Source organism: Nematolebias whitei, chromosome 15 (genome assembly GCF_014905685.2).
Source record: "Nematolebias whitei isolate Nwh7 chromosome 15, NemWhi1, whole genome shotgun sequence".
NCBI classification, from domain to species: domain Eukaryota; kingdom Metazoa; phylum Chordata; class Actinopteri; order Cyprinodontiformes; family Rivulidae; genus Nematolebias; species Nematolebias whitei.
Genome location: NC_056512.1, coordinates 42,145,648 through 42,158,435, shown reverse-complemented (window position 1 = coordinate 42,158,435; position 12,788 = coordinate 42,145,648). Strand labels below are relative to the sequence as shown.

Genomic DNA, 12,788 nt, shown 5'->3' with positions numbered 1-12,788 from the left:
CTTTTAGCAAATTTCTTGCTTCTTTTAGCTAGTGCTCTGCTTCTTTTTGCTTTCAAAATTCAGTTTTTTAATGTTAATAACTCAGTTTCTCTTTCATTCCGCTCACAATGAATTTTCACAGATTTTGCAGTTTCTCTGGTTTTCATTTTGCTCCTTCCCTAACAAGCAAAGTAATATTATAAAATGTACACTTTCAAATGTTAAAATATAGACTTTAATAATAGAACTCGTTACAACTGAGTATTGCGATGAAAATAAAAAAATTGGGGGCAAAAATATCTGACATTTTCTTCCTAGACTTAAAAGAAGCGATGGTATCACTTTGTGGTGAAGAGAACTGAAGATTAGACGACGCCCTAAATGACCTTTGACCTCTGCTTTCCTCAGCTCTGCCCTCACACCTTGTGATCCTTCTCATCTGGCTAAAGATCTTTCCATCCCGCTGATCAACCAGTGGTCTGACGTCACAAACAACCAAGGAGACATCAAACTGTTCCGCCGGTAAACACCGCTGACGGTTGAAACGTCTCGGTTATGGTTTAATTTAATCAAGTCTAACAGGAAGTCGTTTTTATTTACTGGATACATTTTGTGGTATACTGAAATAAAATATAAGGCATTCTCAAGTCTATATTGTTTGGACTGTTCTGACCTGTTTGTGATGTTTGTGCCATCCAGGAGGAGTTTCCACAGTCTGGAGCAGCTTTCTGCTGAAGTCAGCCTGAACTCTGACTCCCAGAGGACCGACGGGAGACAAAATGGAGACGCTGCCTGGAGCTCAGCAGGTCAAACTTTTTTCCAGAACCTCACCACACGTCACAGTTTATCTGCAGCAGCATTTAAATGTGAAGTAAAAACCTACGGAGAGACATCTACAGGAAAAAAAAAAACCTGATTAAATCAGAGCGATTTGCCAGTGTATTTCCTTTAATGCACGCGGTCAAACTAAATATTTTGTGGATCTGCTGCTGACTTTTCAGGGAAACATTAATTATAAACTCCGTTTAAGCATTCTGGGAGGTCTTCAGCAGCTCAGATTCAGTTAAACAGAATTAATTTGGTCGGAATGTTTGTTTTTCTGTTGCTAATGTTGAACATTCAAGACAAAATGGGCAGTGGGGCTCCATTTCTGCTGGGGCAGGAATGCCTACATAAATCTTTTCCCCATGCACATGTATGAACACACAGCTGCACAAAGGCAGGCTTCATGTGAGCGAGCAGGGCTTGGTGTGGGCGGTTGAAACAAAGCAGGACCGTAACTTGTGCGTCTCGTGTCCGCTCGCTGCAGGAAAGGACAACACTCCCTCCATGTTGGGTCTGTGCGGCTCGCTGGCCTCTCTGCCGAGCTCCAAGTCTCTGGCGAGCCTGAAGTCCAGCGAGTGTTTGGTGAACATCAGTACCGAACCCAGCCCCACGCTCTCCCCCAGCTAGGAGCTGCAGACAGATGGGACCCACATCGCCTGGTGATGCTGCTCTGACCACGCCCAAGCACCTGACCAAACCCCTGCTCCCGCCATGTTCTCATCTCCGTCAAATAAAAACAGGAACGTCGTGGCTTTTTGTACACGAGACACCGTTATGAAGCTAAAACGAGTCATTTTCTCTTTGCCTTATCTTTTCAAGTTTGCTTTTACCCTCCAAACCCTGTATCATCCAACGTCATAAAAACCTTTTCCAAAACATCTGTTCACCTTGTTTGTTTTCCTTTTGCAGATTATTTGAATGTGTTTTTACTGCATCTGTGGTCTGTTTTATTAGAATCAACTCTCAAAGTTCAGACGGGTGCGACGATCGGTTCCAGCAGATGAAACGGGAGCTTTGACGAAACATGTTTTTTAAAAGCGTGTCCGAGTGGAGTCGAGGTCTAAATCCTGTGAAAGCTCAGTCAAAAACCACACTCACGTTGGAGCAGCTATTCAGTAAAAGCTGCTCCATGCTGTTCATGTTTCATTTGGTCCAGTGACATTCTAAAGACACGCAGACGGACTTTGTTGGTTTTATGTTGAAGTAAAACGCCTTTTTCCATTATGCGTGTTTTTAATATTAGTGCTTCACTCTGGCTCCATCCAGATGTGTCATGTCAAATATAACATATTTATCTTTTTTTTTTTTTTTTAAGGAGAATCCTGAACATGACGAATGTAAAAAGTTAAGTTATATTTAAGTTGCACTGCGTTTATCAACCTCGGTTTGAGTAAACGTCTGAATGCTGAGTCAGCATTTACTGTTTTTGTTTTCCTGTTTAAAGTTTATTCTGCGCATTTATTTTGCAAGCTACTCGCGCGTACGTTCACACGTCGACAGGTTCGACTCGATCGGGAATGGCGTGCTTCATCTTTCAGTTTGTGTAACTTTGTGTTTTTACTTTTTTTTTTTGTAACTCAATTTAAAAAAAAAAATCTCCATAAATGCTCTAAGAGCTCGTCAGTTCCTTCAAACGCGTTGATCTCTAACATCTGTCAGCAGATTTCCTGTACTCCCTTTAGCTGCTGTGTTGTTAGTTTTAGGTTTAAGCTTCAGTTTTGTTAGTGTTCTTTTTTTTAGCTCATAACTACTGTTCTCCATTTTTTTTTAGCTAGTTTGGCTCGGTGGCTCAGTTGCTAGAGCTGTTGCCTCTCAGCGAGAAGGTCACTGGATCAAATCCCTGCCAGGGACCTTTCTGGATGGAGTTTGCATGTTCTTTCCGTGCATGCGTGGGTTTTCTCCAGGTACTCCACTTTCCTCCCACAGACCAAAAACATGCATGTTAGGCTGATTGGTAACTCTAAATTATAGGTGAGAGAGTGAATGGATGTTCGTCTCGTTTGTCCCTGTGATGGACTGGAGGCCTGTCCAAGGTGTCCCCCACCTCTCACACAGTGACTGCTGGATTTGGGCACCTGTGACCCCCATGACTCGATAAAGGAAGAAGCAGGTAAAAATGCAGGATGGCTAATTTTTAGCTACCAGTATGCTTTTAGCTATGGCTAAGCTGTTTAGCTTATTTTAGCTTCCAGGTATGCTTCACTGAGATTTTAGCGATTGTTTTGCTAATATAAGCTCTTTGCTGCTGAGTTTTATTTTTAGCTGTTTAGCTAATTTTAGCTATTGTTTTTTTTTATTTTATTTTTATGCTCAGTTTTTTTTTTTTTTTTAACTTTAACAGTTCAGTGTCAGCAGTCGTTCGGCGATCATTCTCCCTCGTTGCAGAAACCTTTTCTGTTGCAGTGGGACCGCCTCAACCTGCAGAAATGATTACTTTCTTTTAAATTATGATTTAATAATTTCATATTCCCATTGTTTATTAGAACATTCTTCAAAGTGAGGGCTGTAGCCCCCAGGGGGGCCGCCAGGGGGCACTAAAGTGTCCTCAGAAAGCTGGAGAGAAGAAGATTTAAAAAAAAATATGCAAAAATAATAATAATTGCTCACTAGTGCAATCTGTATCTGTTATAAACACGCTTGAGAGAGAGGTTAGATTTGTTTTGTTCTTCTGGTCAACAGTTTGATGAAAAGCTGTTTTTTTTTCAGTGGGAATATGTTTAAAACATGTTAGTTAATAACATTTATGCTCAGCAGCTGTAATAATTAATAGAATATAGTGAATAAAAGTTAAAACATTCTAAAAGTTTATGTTTCTTTACATATTTTGTAGCATTGTTTAGTTTGCGAGGGGGGCCTCAGCCAGAGGCTTATGCCGTTTGGGGGGCCGTGCATTAGACTGATCATTTTTCTTCATGCTGCAGAATAAATATCTAAGACGCCCCCACTTCGCTCTCTTCTCTTTGGCTTTCTTAGAAACACGAGTCTGAAAAAGGTCGAGTTCAGCCACTAAAATCAAACATGCGGCCACTTTTTGTTTGTGTCGCTAAAACATTCAGATCAGTGAGTTTCTTGTAGTTTTGTTCTATTGGCCAACATATGCAATATACTTATGGAAAAAATACTATTTTAAAATATTTAAAGCTCTCCTAGCGTTATTTACTATTCTTTAATAAAAGTCTTGCTCATATTTTATATTTTGCTTCCAAGTAACCAGACTTTCTTCTGGTCATTTAAAGGGAATTTAATCTTATTCTTTCAGTGAGTTTTTCATGTTTTAGCTGAATTTTTGTTTTTATTTAAAATGTATATATATACACTGTCTAGTTTCCTTATATCTCAAATTAAAGCATTTGTTTACCTAAAAACATGATCTTGCTGATGTTCAATCAAAGTAAAGAATACATTTTGAACTTTTTAAATATGTGCTTCCACCCTCAGAGTATACGTTGTAAATAACTCAGCTTCTACCACATCAAATTTTAGCTGAATATCTTTAACGTTGACAGAGCTCTAGCTGTTTTGGAGTTGCTGTGATGGCCAGCTTGACTCTGGTTAAATACTGGAGTTAATCAGCTGTAGACGTACACACGGCCATTACGTTCTGCACGTTTCATTAAAGTTCGTCCACTGGTTCACAAGATATTTTGCTGACAGTCACAGGCACACACAGACACGAGCAAAACATTGTTTACTTTCCTTGCCTTTTGGGAGCAAACACCAAAAAAGCACCTGACAGCTCATTTTAGGGAATGTTTTATAGGTTTTATCGTATTTTTCTACGCTGAGGACAGGTGGAGTTTCTTCCTCTGGATCAATAATGATCAAAATTATTCAGGACCTTCTGAGCTCCTGCAGTGACCCCTAACGGCCCCCGAACCACACATTGAGGCTCCCTCTTGAATAAATCCAAGGTGGGTGGGACATTTCATCAACGGAGACGGATGGATGTAAGAACCAATCAGCGTCCAGGACGATTCCGCAGCAACCAATCAGATCAGTCCGTTTTACAAACAACGCTGCACGAGACGGTATGGCAGGTTTGACTGTTGTCACTGCGAACTAGGAGTAAAGTAATTTAAAGAATGACGAACAAAATGTGATTTTTGTTTTAATTTTTGGTCGAGTAAAGCTCATTCAGCTCGTCTTTCCGTTTCCTCCCTCGTTCTGAAAGTTGTGAGTCAAGAAAACTCGTAAAAGAGTTGAGCGACGTGATGAAGCCCGAGCGCAGGTTCGGATCGGTGCTCCGGAGAGACTGACTGCAGGAGCGAGCCCAAAGCCCGGAGCGAGAGGGGGGATGTCGGGCAGGAGCGGAGCCGGAGGAGCCCCCCGGGGCTGCAGCACCCCCAGCCTGCAGCCCATCAGAGCCACGGTCCGGTACCAGCTCCACAGAGGCTCCGGTCCAGTCTGCAGAGAGCTCCGGACGGGTAAAAAAGAAACAACACATTATCAGCACTAACTGTAATTTACAAAAAGACTCGGTCAGTTTTACAGATCTGACGTGTTGGTAGCTGAGACTGATCCCCAACACACAATCTGAGCGCTTGGCGTCAACTCCGTCTGTTAGCAAAATATCTCACAAACCAACGGGCTGATTTTAATGAAACTTTCAGGAGAAAATCATTAAATTGACCTCTACAATTGTTTAATTTTTGGGGTCAAACCAATGTAAGGTGGCTGCCACAGACAACTGCATTTACAAAACGCATACATGGCTACAATTCAGTCAGTTCTTTAGATATTGAGCCATAATCTGGTGTGCTAGTAGCTTAAAGACTCCCACAACAAAACCTCTGTTACTCATTGTGCAAGATGTTTGCTTAAAACCTAAGCTTTAGCTGTTAGAATCGCGCCTGTTCCTGTTTGTCTGTTAGCAAAATATCTCACAAATCAATGGGTGGATTTTAATTAAACTTTCAGAGGAAAATCACTAAATGGACTTCTACAACTGTTTTAGTTTTGGAGTTACCCCAATATAAGTTGGCCACCGCAGACAACTGCATTTACAAAACGCATACATGGCTATAATTCAGTCAGTTCTTTAGATATTGAGCCATAATCTGGTGTAGTAGCTTAAAGACTCCCACAACAAAACCTCTGGATGTTTGCTTAAAACCTAAGCTTTAGCTGTTAGTCGATCCTGGTCCTGTTTGTCTGTTAGCAAAACATCTCATGCATCGTTTGGTGGACTTCAACAAAGCTCTTGAAACGTAATCATTAGACTTGTGTCTTAAATTAATTAACTTTTGGAGTCAATCTGGGTTAAGATGGCCGCCGCAGCTAATCAAAATTAGCGGAGACAAAAATAAACTGCTGTTTCTCAACATGATGATCTCAGTTTTAAATTCTGGCAGGAAACCTTGAGGAAATAAAGCTTTATTGCATTAATTATTTTTATTTTTTTTAAACAACAAAACAAGTTGGCAACTCAACTTGATTGCATAACAAATTATTATTTATTTTTTTATTAAAGGAAAAAGTCAAACTTCTTATAGAGAATAAAATCTGTTGTTTGTTTGTGGTCTAAAAATGCCAACGCTCTGTCAGCAGTGAAGTTTGTAAACCCTACAACACTTTGTGCTGTTTGGACGCTCATCCCCCGTTTGCACGGCGACCTGCAGGATTTCTGCCGCGTGCTTGACGCCAACGCCGCACCAGCAGCTTTGAAGGCCTCTTTGTGTCTCCGGTTCCCAAACTACATCCATTAAACGCACATCTGTGAGTTATTTATACCCTGAAACCCGGCCCGGTGACGTGCGCTTTCAGGCTGGTGGTAAATAAACGTGCAGTCTGTGGTGAGAGTGTTTCTGGAGGGCGTCGCTCCGGGTCAAAGGTGTGATCCTCACCTGCCAGAGGCACCAAAAGCTGCCAACGCGCTCACGTGTTCGTGAACGCCTGTCCAAAGTAACAAGTCGCTTCTGTACCGTCAGCAAAAGGTCTCTGCGTGCGTTTTAAAGAAGCTTTCAGAAAGTAATCATTAGATAATTATAAAGGTTTGCACTTTTGTTTAGCAGGTTATTTAATGTGCACCATTTGTGTTTGTTAAAGCAGACAGAACGGCAGCTCGTCCGCCGAAGCCCACCATCCGCAGGACCCTGTCTTTGGACACCATCGTCGGGCCCTACCTGCAGGGCCAGTGGCCCAAAGAGGCCGAGGGCGCCCCGGCTGCAGGGGGCAACGACAAAGCCACGCAGGTAAACACCAAACCCTCAGAGCAGTCGTGGCGCTTCAGCGTAATCGAAAGGAACCGGGTCAGAACGCACGGCGGTGTGTACCAGAACTCATGTTGGGTCCTGGCTTCTGTCAGCTCCAGTGTTTGAAGGTTTCTGTAGATGTTGCATGTCCCAGTTTGGTGCAGCTGGTGGAAAGCAGCCAACTGGAACTAGTTGTTTTTGTTCTTTAAACTGCAGTTCCCCCCCCCCCCCCCCAACACCACCAACCACACCAACTATGCGTACCCCAAACTAGTGCACAAAGCCCAACCACCCAGCTTCGCCGTCACTCCTGACAGTTTAAAACCCGCATGAACCCCCTTTGCCTCCATTGTGAGGAGACCCCTCCTGACCTCATTATACAGGCACCCCACCCCCCCAGGAGTATTCAGCACAGCGCCGACCCACTTCCTCCTGCCACAGCTCCTCCGCGTTCTGTCAGATGGTGCAGCAGCTTTATCCCAGAAAATGTATTATTTTTATTCCCGCGTTCTGCTACATTCTTTTGGTCCTGATTTTAATGGCGTTCGTTCACAGAGCAGGAATTAATCGACTTTAAATGTTGATTAATCAACTAATGCAGGGGTCCCCAAGCGATGGTCTGCAGTCTGTACCCGGCCCCAACTGATCTGGTCCCAGATCAGGTGTAGGTTTCAGTAGAAAACAATTATTATGTAAAGTATCTACGTTGATCAAAGTTCATGCTCAATAATCCAGGTATAAAATCCAACAAAGTTCAGTCAGGTCATCTGGACGGTTTCTTGTTTTGTTGAGACGTTTCGTCCTTCATCCAAAGGACTTCGTCAGTCCAAGGAGCCACAAACAAACTCAGTCCCACATGCAGCACTCTCCCATAGTGGACCAACCAGTTTGCTGGTGATAAGATGGTTCCTGGAGCCCGCCCTCTCCTCCGTCGGCTCCTCTGAGGCAGCCAGAGTGGTTCAAAACATCAAAGTTCATGTTCAGTAATCCAGGCAGCATCTTATCACCAGCAAACTGGTTGGTCCGCTATGGGAGTGTGCTGCATGTGGGACTGAGTTTGTTTGTGGCTCCTTGGACTGATGAAGGACGAAACGTCTCAACAAAAAAAGAAACCGTCCAGATGACCTGATTGAACATTGCTGGATTTTCTCCCTGGATTATTGAGCATGAACTTTGATGTTTTGAACCACTTTGGCTGCCTCAGAGGAGTCGATGGAAGGAAGGACGAAACGTCTCAACAACAAAAGAAATCATCCAGAACTAGGCAGCACAGCTTTTCCCGCATTGACCTTTTTCCAGTTACTCATGCACGTGCTCAAAGTCAGTATTTTGTTGCTTTGTTTGTCTAAATAGTTTCATGCCTACCTTTGGTTTGTTGAAAATAACTCGGTCTGAACTCTGTTCATATCTAACTGTTCCAGCGGCTCCGCAGTCATTCAGACACCTGGCAACACAACACATCGCGCTCACAACGTAAAATACCAATGAAACAAATTTACAAATACGTTTGTACACAACAGTCTGTAAAGCAGCAGGTGTAACGGACATGGCTAAGAAACTATTCGGGGGGCGGGATGCTCGATTTTACGCATGTGCTTTAGTCAAAGGTCAATAGGCTGCAATTCATTTTATGTGTTGCAGCTTTTCTAGCATTTACGGTAATTCCCACGTGTGGTCCCTGGTTTCCCCCCGCCTGTCTCTGCAGAGAGAAGCTGCCGGTCCACGGGTGAAGGTCTAAAAAACAGGACGAGTGAAGACGAGCAGCATACGAGAAAATGTTCTTTCACTGACGACCACTGAGCTGTGGGTCATTGAGCAAAACACAAACACTGATACAATTTTAGTTTTACTTCACTCTGGAGATTTCAGATCTTGGAGGCCATTGTGATGTTTGAGTTGATGTTTATTATTTTAGCAGATTTCTTATTGAACACCTCCAAGCTGTAGCTGTTAGGATCACTTCTGCAGAAACTCGGGATTATTATTGGCAGTAAAATTTTTATAGCAGCGTCAAATGAGGGGCCGGGATGGGGTAGAGGCAGGTCAGCCGACCTGGGACCCGAAAGCCCCAGGTTTGATCCCCAGCCATTCCCACATGTCATGGTGTCTTTGAGCAAGACACCTAATTGCTCCCCGGGCGCTCGCATAGCTGCCCACTGCTCCACCTTGGTGCATCCCAGGTGCGATGGGTTGAAGGCAGAGAACTAATTTCGCCATTGTATGGGAACATACAGTGATGACAACACGTAGCACTTTAAATGGAAACTCGACGCATCGTCAAAGGAACAACACTTTTCCCAAACATGAAGTGTCTGGCGAAGCTGTGCTGGTTCATGGTAAATAGTGTGCACATGTCTGTAACTTTAGCTGGGTCCTGTGAATCACTTTACATGTGTTTCTCATTCAGACATCCATGCACACACTCACATGTTCACACGCTCACACGCCAGTGGCAGTGCAACTGTTCGGGGGGCTTGCCTGCCATTTGGAGCACCTTGAGCTTCAGTAATTTGCTAAAAGACATTTCCACATGTGGACGAGCCGGAGACTAAACGGCTGTAATGGTTTGTGCTAGTTTTCAACATATAGAAAATGTAATCCATTAAACAGAGTTTTTTTTTATTATTCTGCTTCCTGAAAAAGAAAGGAAAAAGACCAGGAACTCCCAGTGTCCACCAAAAGACACAAAAACCCCAAAGTATCAACTCAAAGATGGACCTGGTGACCCGGTCAAACAGAATAAAAAGTCACAGCAGTGGGTCAACCCTTACAGGGCCGTTGAAGCCGCTGCTGGTACCAGACTAAAACCAGAAAAAAACAACAACTCTATTACAAAAGAACAGGACAAAAACAGGACAACCGGTCCCACCAGGCCAACGTTACAAAAAATCTACAAGAAGTTAACAAAAATTACCTGAGGTGGCTGAGGTCACAGACAGCAGGCCACAGCTCCAGGACAAAGTAAAAAAAACAAGGGCCCTGGGAAAACCAGGGCGGCCAAGAAAAACGTCCAAAAATGTGGGGAGTCTGTGAGGATCCAAAAAGAGGGAGTCTGAGGGCTAGAAAGAGCAAAAAGAGCCCTGAGAGAGCCAAGAGAGGGAAAGGGGTCAAAAGCTCCCTGAGACCAGGCTCTTAAGTGTGGCTGAAAAAGCCACAGCTCAAAACAAAACGGATCAGCAGCAACATGAAACAGATCAGCAGCAACAGGATGGGATTCTTCACAGTGATTATTCTGGTTAGAGATTCATGAGTCTAACAGTCTCAGGGTAGAAGCTGTTCCTCAGTCTAGTGGTTCTACACTTAATGCTCCTCAACCTCCTTTCTGAGGGGAGCGGGGCAAAAAATGTGTGTGCTGGGTGAGTGTGGTCCTTCCTGATGCAGGTGGCCCTCTTCCTGCATCTGGAGGGGTAGATGTCTGTGATGGTGGGGAGGCTGACTCCAACAGACTTCTGTGCAGCCTTCACCACTCTCTGCAGAGCTTTTCTTTCTATCTGTCTGTCTGTCTGTCTGTCTGTCTACTATTGATCGGTCGGTCTGTTCGTCCGTATCTCTCTCTCTCATCCCGTGAAACTTTCATTAAATAATCATTAAATAATAATTAGATCTACCTCGACAAGTGATTCACTTTTGGAGTCCACCAATTCAATATGGCCGCCACAGCCAACTGAATTTATAAAAGAAATAACTAGAACTCAGTCAGTTTTACAAACACTGAGCTAAAGTTTGGTGTGGTAGTAGCTGAGACTGTTTCTCAAAACATACCTTAAGCACTACACATTCTTACTTAAACCTTTGGCATTAAATTTAGCTGCTAACCCTGTTTGCCTGTTAGCAAAACTTCTCGTGAATCACTGGACAGATTTTGAGGACACTCTCAGACACTCATTTGTTGGACTTCTGCAACTGACTGACTTTTGGAGTCATTCTACTTCAAGATGGCTGCCACATCTAATTGACAGCCAACACAAAAAAAAAATTATCTTCTTTTTTTGCAGATATTGAGCTAAAGTTTGATGTGGTAGTAGCCGAAAGTCATCCTCCACACACAACCTGAGTGTTGACAGATCTAACGAGACCTCCTGATATTGCATGCCTTGTCCCTGTCGAGGTTTGACCGGAAGACTTGAGCTCCGCCCCAACATACGACGACCTTCATCTAAAACTGGCGTGAAATTAGGCGGGCGATATGCATTTGTTCAACCAGTGCGAGGCCTCTAATTTGTAAAATGACGACAGTTCACGGGTAGAAAGTATTTAGTTCAGTAAAAGTCTGACGTTGAGGGAATGAGAATGTTTCGTGAGCTGCAGGGACACAATTGGTGACTCGTCCAAGCTGGAAACATTAGCCCCGCAGACCAAATACCCAGCTACCTTCAAGTCTTTTTATAGCTTTGTGTCCCATGATGCCCTGCTCATGTTTTTGGGCAGGGTGGGGTTGCTGGATTTGGATGATTGAGGCGAAGATGGGGGCTTGTAACTCTACGCCCATGTCACAGAATGACTGACTCATGCTGTATTCTGAGTTATTTAGCCCAACGTGGGACATTTGAGCCGCCCGAACAGGAGATTGTGTCTTGTTTTCCCTGCAGGCTCTTAGAGAACCAGTGATCGTGTTTAGAGTTGTGAAGCTGCAGCTAAAGACCAGGTTGTGTTTCGTGGGACAGGAAGCTTCAGCGCTGCAGGGAGTGAGAGCTGTATGACTTCATGCGTCCCACGTCTGGATAGAATGGACGCCGCAGAGCGGGTCAGGTTGTGTGGGAAACTGCGGACATTTGATCGTGGAGGTAAAGAAAGTTTAAGTGTCTGAACCTGAAGTTCAGCCGGTGAGGATGAACAGCCCGGCTGGAAGAAGATCAAGAGTCAATGTGAAGAAATCGGTACGGATATCCAAGTAAAACGTTTTTAAGAAACAAGAAGTGAACAGTCGTCGTGTAAATGTTGATCCAGCGTTCGCTCCACGGTTTTCCAGTTTTTATTTTTGGTATGTCTGTAATGTAACTACTTCTGGTGGTGTTTTAGCTACTTGTAGCTCAAAACGTTCAGCTCATTCAGGAGCTTGGCGACTGCCGCTTTTTAATTTTATTTTACTTTTATACGTTTCAAAACACTTAATTAAATATTTTACCCATGGAAATACATTGAGATCTCTTAAATTGTTTCAAAGACATTGTTCTTTTTAAAATCTCCTTCACACACGTTCTGTTTTCTTATGCTGCTTTTGACATAGCTACCGTTCTGCTACTTTTAGCTTTTAGCTTGGCTTTTGCTACTTTTTGGTTTTAGCTAGCCCTTTGCTACTTTTAACTTGTAGCTAGACTTTTACTGCTTTTAGCTTCCAATTATTGTTTTGCTATTTTTAAATGGCTTTTTGTTACATTTAGCTTTAGCTAACCTTGTGTTAATTTAAACTTTTAGCTGAGTGTTAGTCTGCCTTCACCCAGTTTTATTTTATCTTTTAGCTAGCATTTTGCTACATTTGGATTTTAGACAATATTGTTCTCCTTTTAGCTGTTTGCTAGTGTTTGGTTTGTTTAAGCTTATAGGTAGCAGTATGTTCCTTTTAACTTTTAGCTATTATTTTGTTCCTTTTAGCTTTTAACCAGGGTTTGGTTTATTTTATCTTATAGCTATGTTTTGTTCATTTTAGCTGTAAGCTAGTGTTCAGCTTCTTTTATCTTTTAGCTAGTGTTTTGTTCCTTTTAGCATTTAACCAGTGTTTGCTTTATCTTTTAGCTATGTTTTGTTCCTTTTAGCTTTTAGCTAGTGTTCTGCTTCTTTGAGCTTTTGGTTAGT

General features: G+C 43.0%; 2 protein-coding genes across 3 annotated transcripts in view; both read left to right on the top strand.

Moving 5' to 3' along the window:
* rundc3aa (RUN domain containing 3Aa) overlaps positions 1-1,682 on the top strand; it is a 16,533-nt gene extending 14,851 nt beyond the window's left edge. For both annotated transcript variants that reach the window (XM_037689223.1, XM_037689222.1), the window contains exons 9-11: positions 388-501; positions 679-785; positions 1,289-1,682. In XM_037689223.1, coding sequence (XP_037545151.1) covers positions 388-501; positions 679-785; positions 1,289-1,431 — 364 coding nt within the window. In that variant the 3' untranslated portion in view covers positions 1,432-1,682. The remainder of the gene's footprint in view (positions 1-387; positions 502-678; positions 786-1,288) is intronic.
* Positions 1,683-5,098: 3,416 nt separating this feature from the next.
* fam117aa (family with sequence similarity 117 member Aa) overlaps positions 5,099-12,788 on the top strand; it is a 13,850-nt gene continuing 6,160 nt past the window's right edge. The window contains exons 1-2 of the mRNA XM_037688605.1: positions 5,099-5,228; positions 6,850-6,995. Of these exons, the coding sequence (XP_037544533.1) occupies positions 5,099-5,228; positions 6,850-6,995 (276 nt within the window). The remainder of the gene's footprint in view (positions 5,229-6,849; positions 6,996-12,788) is intronic.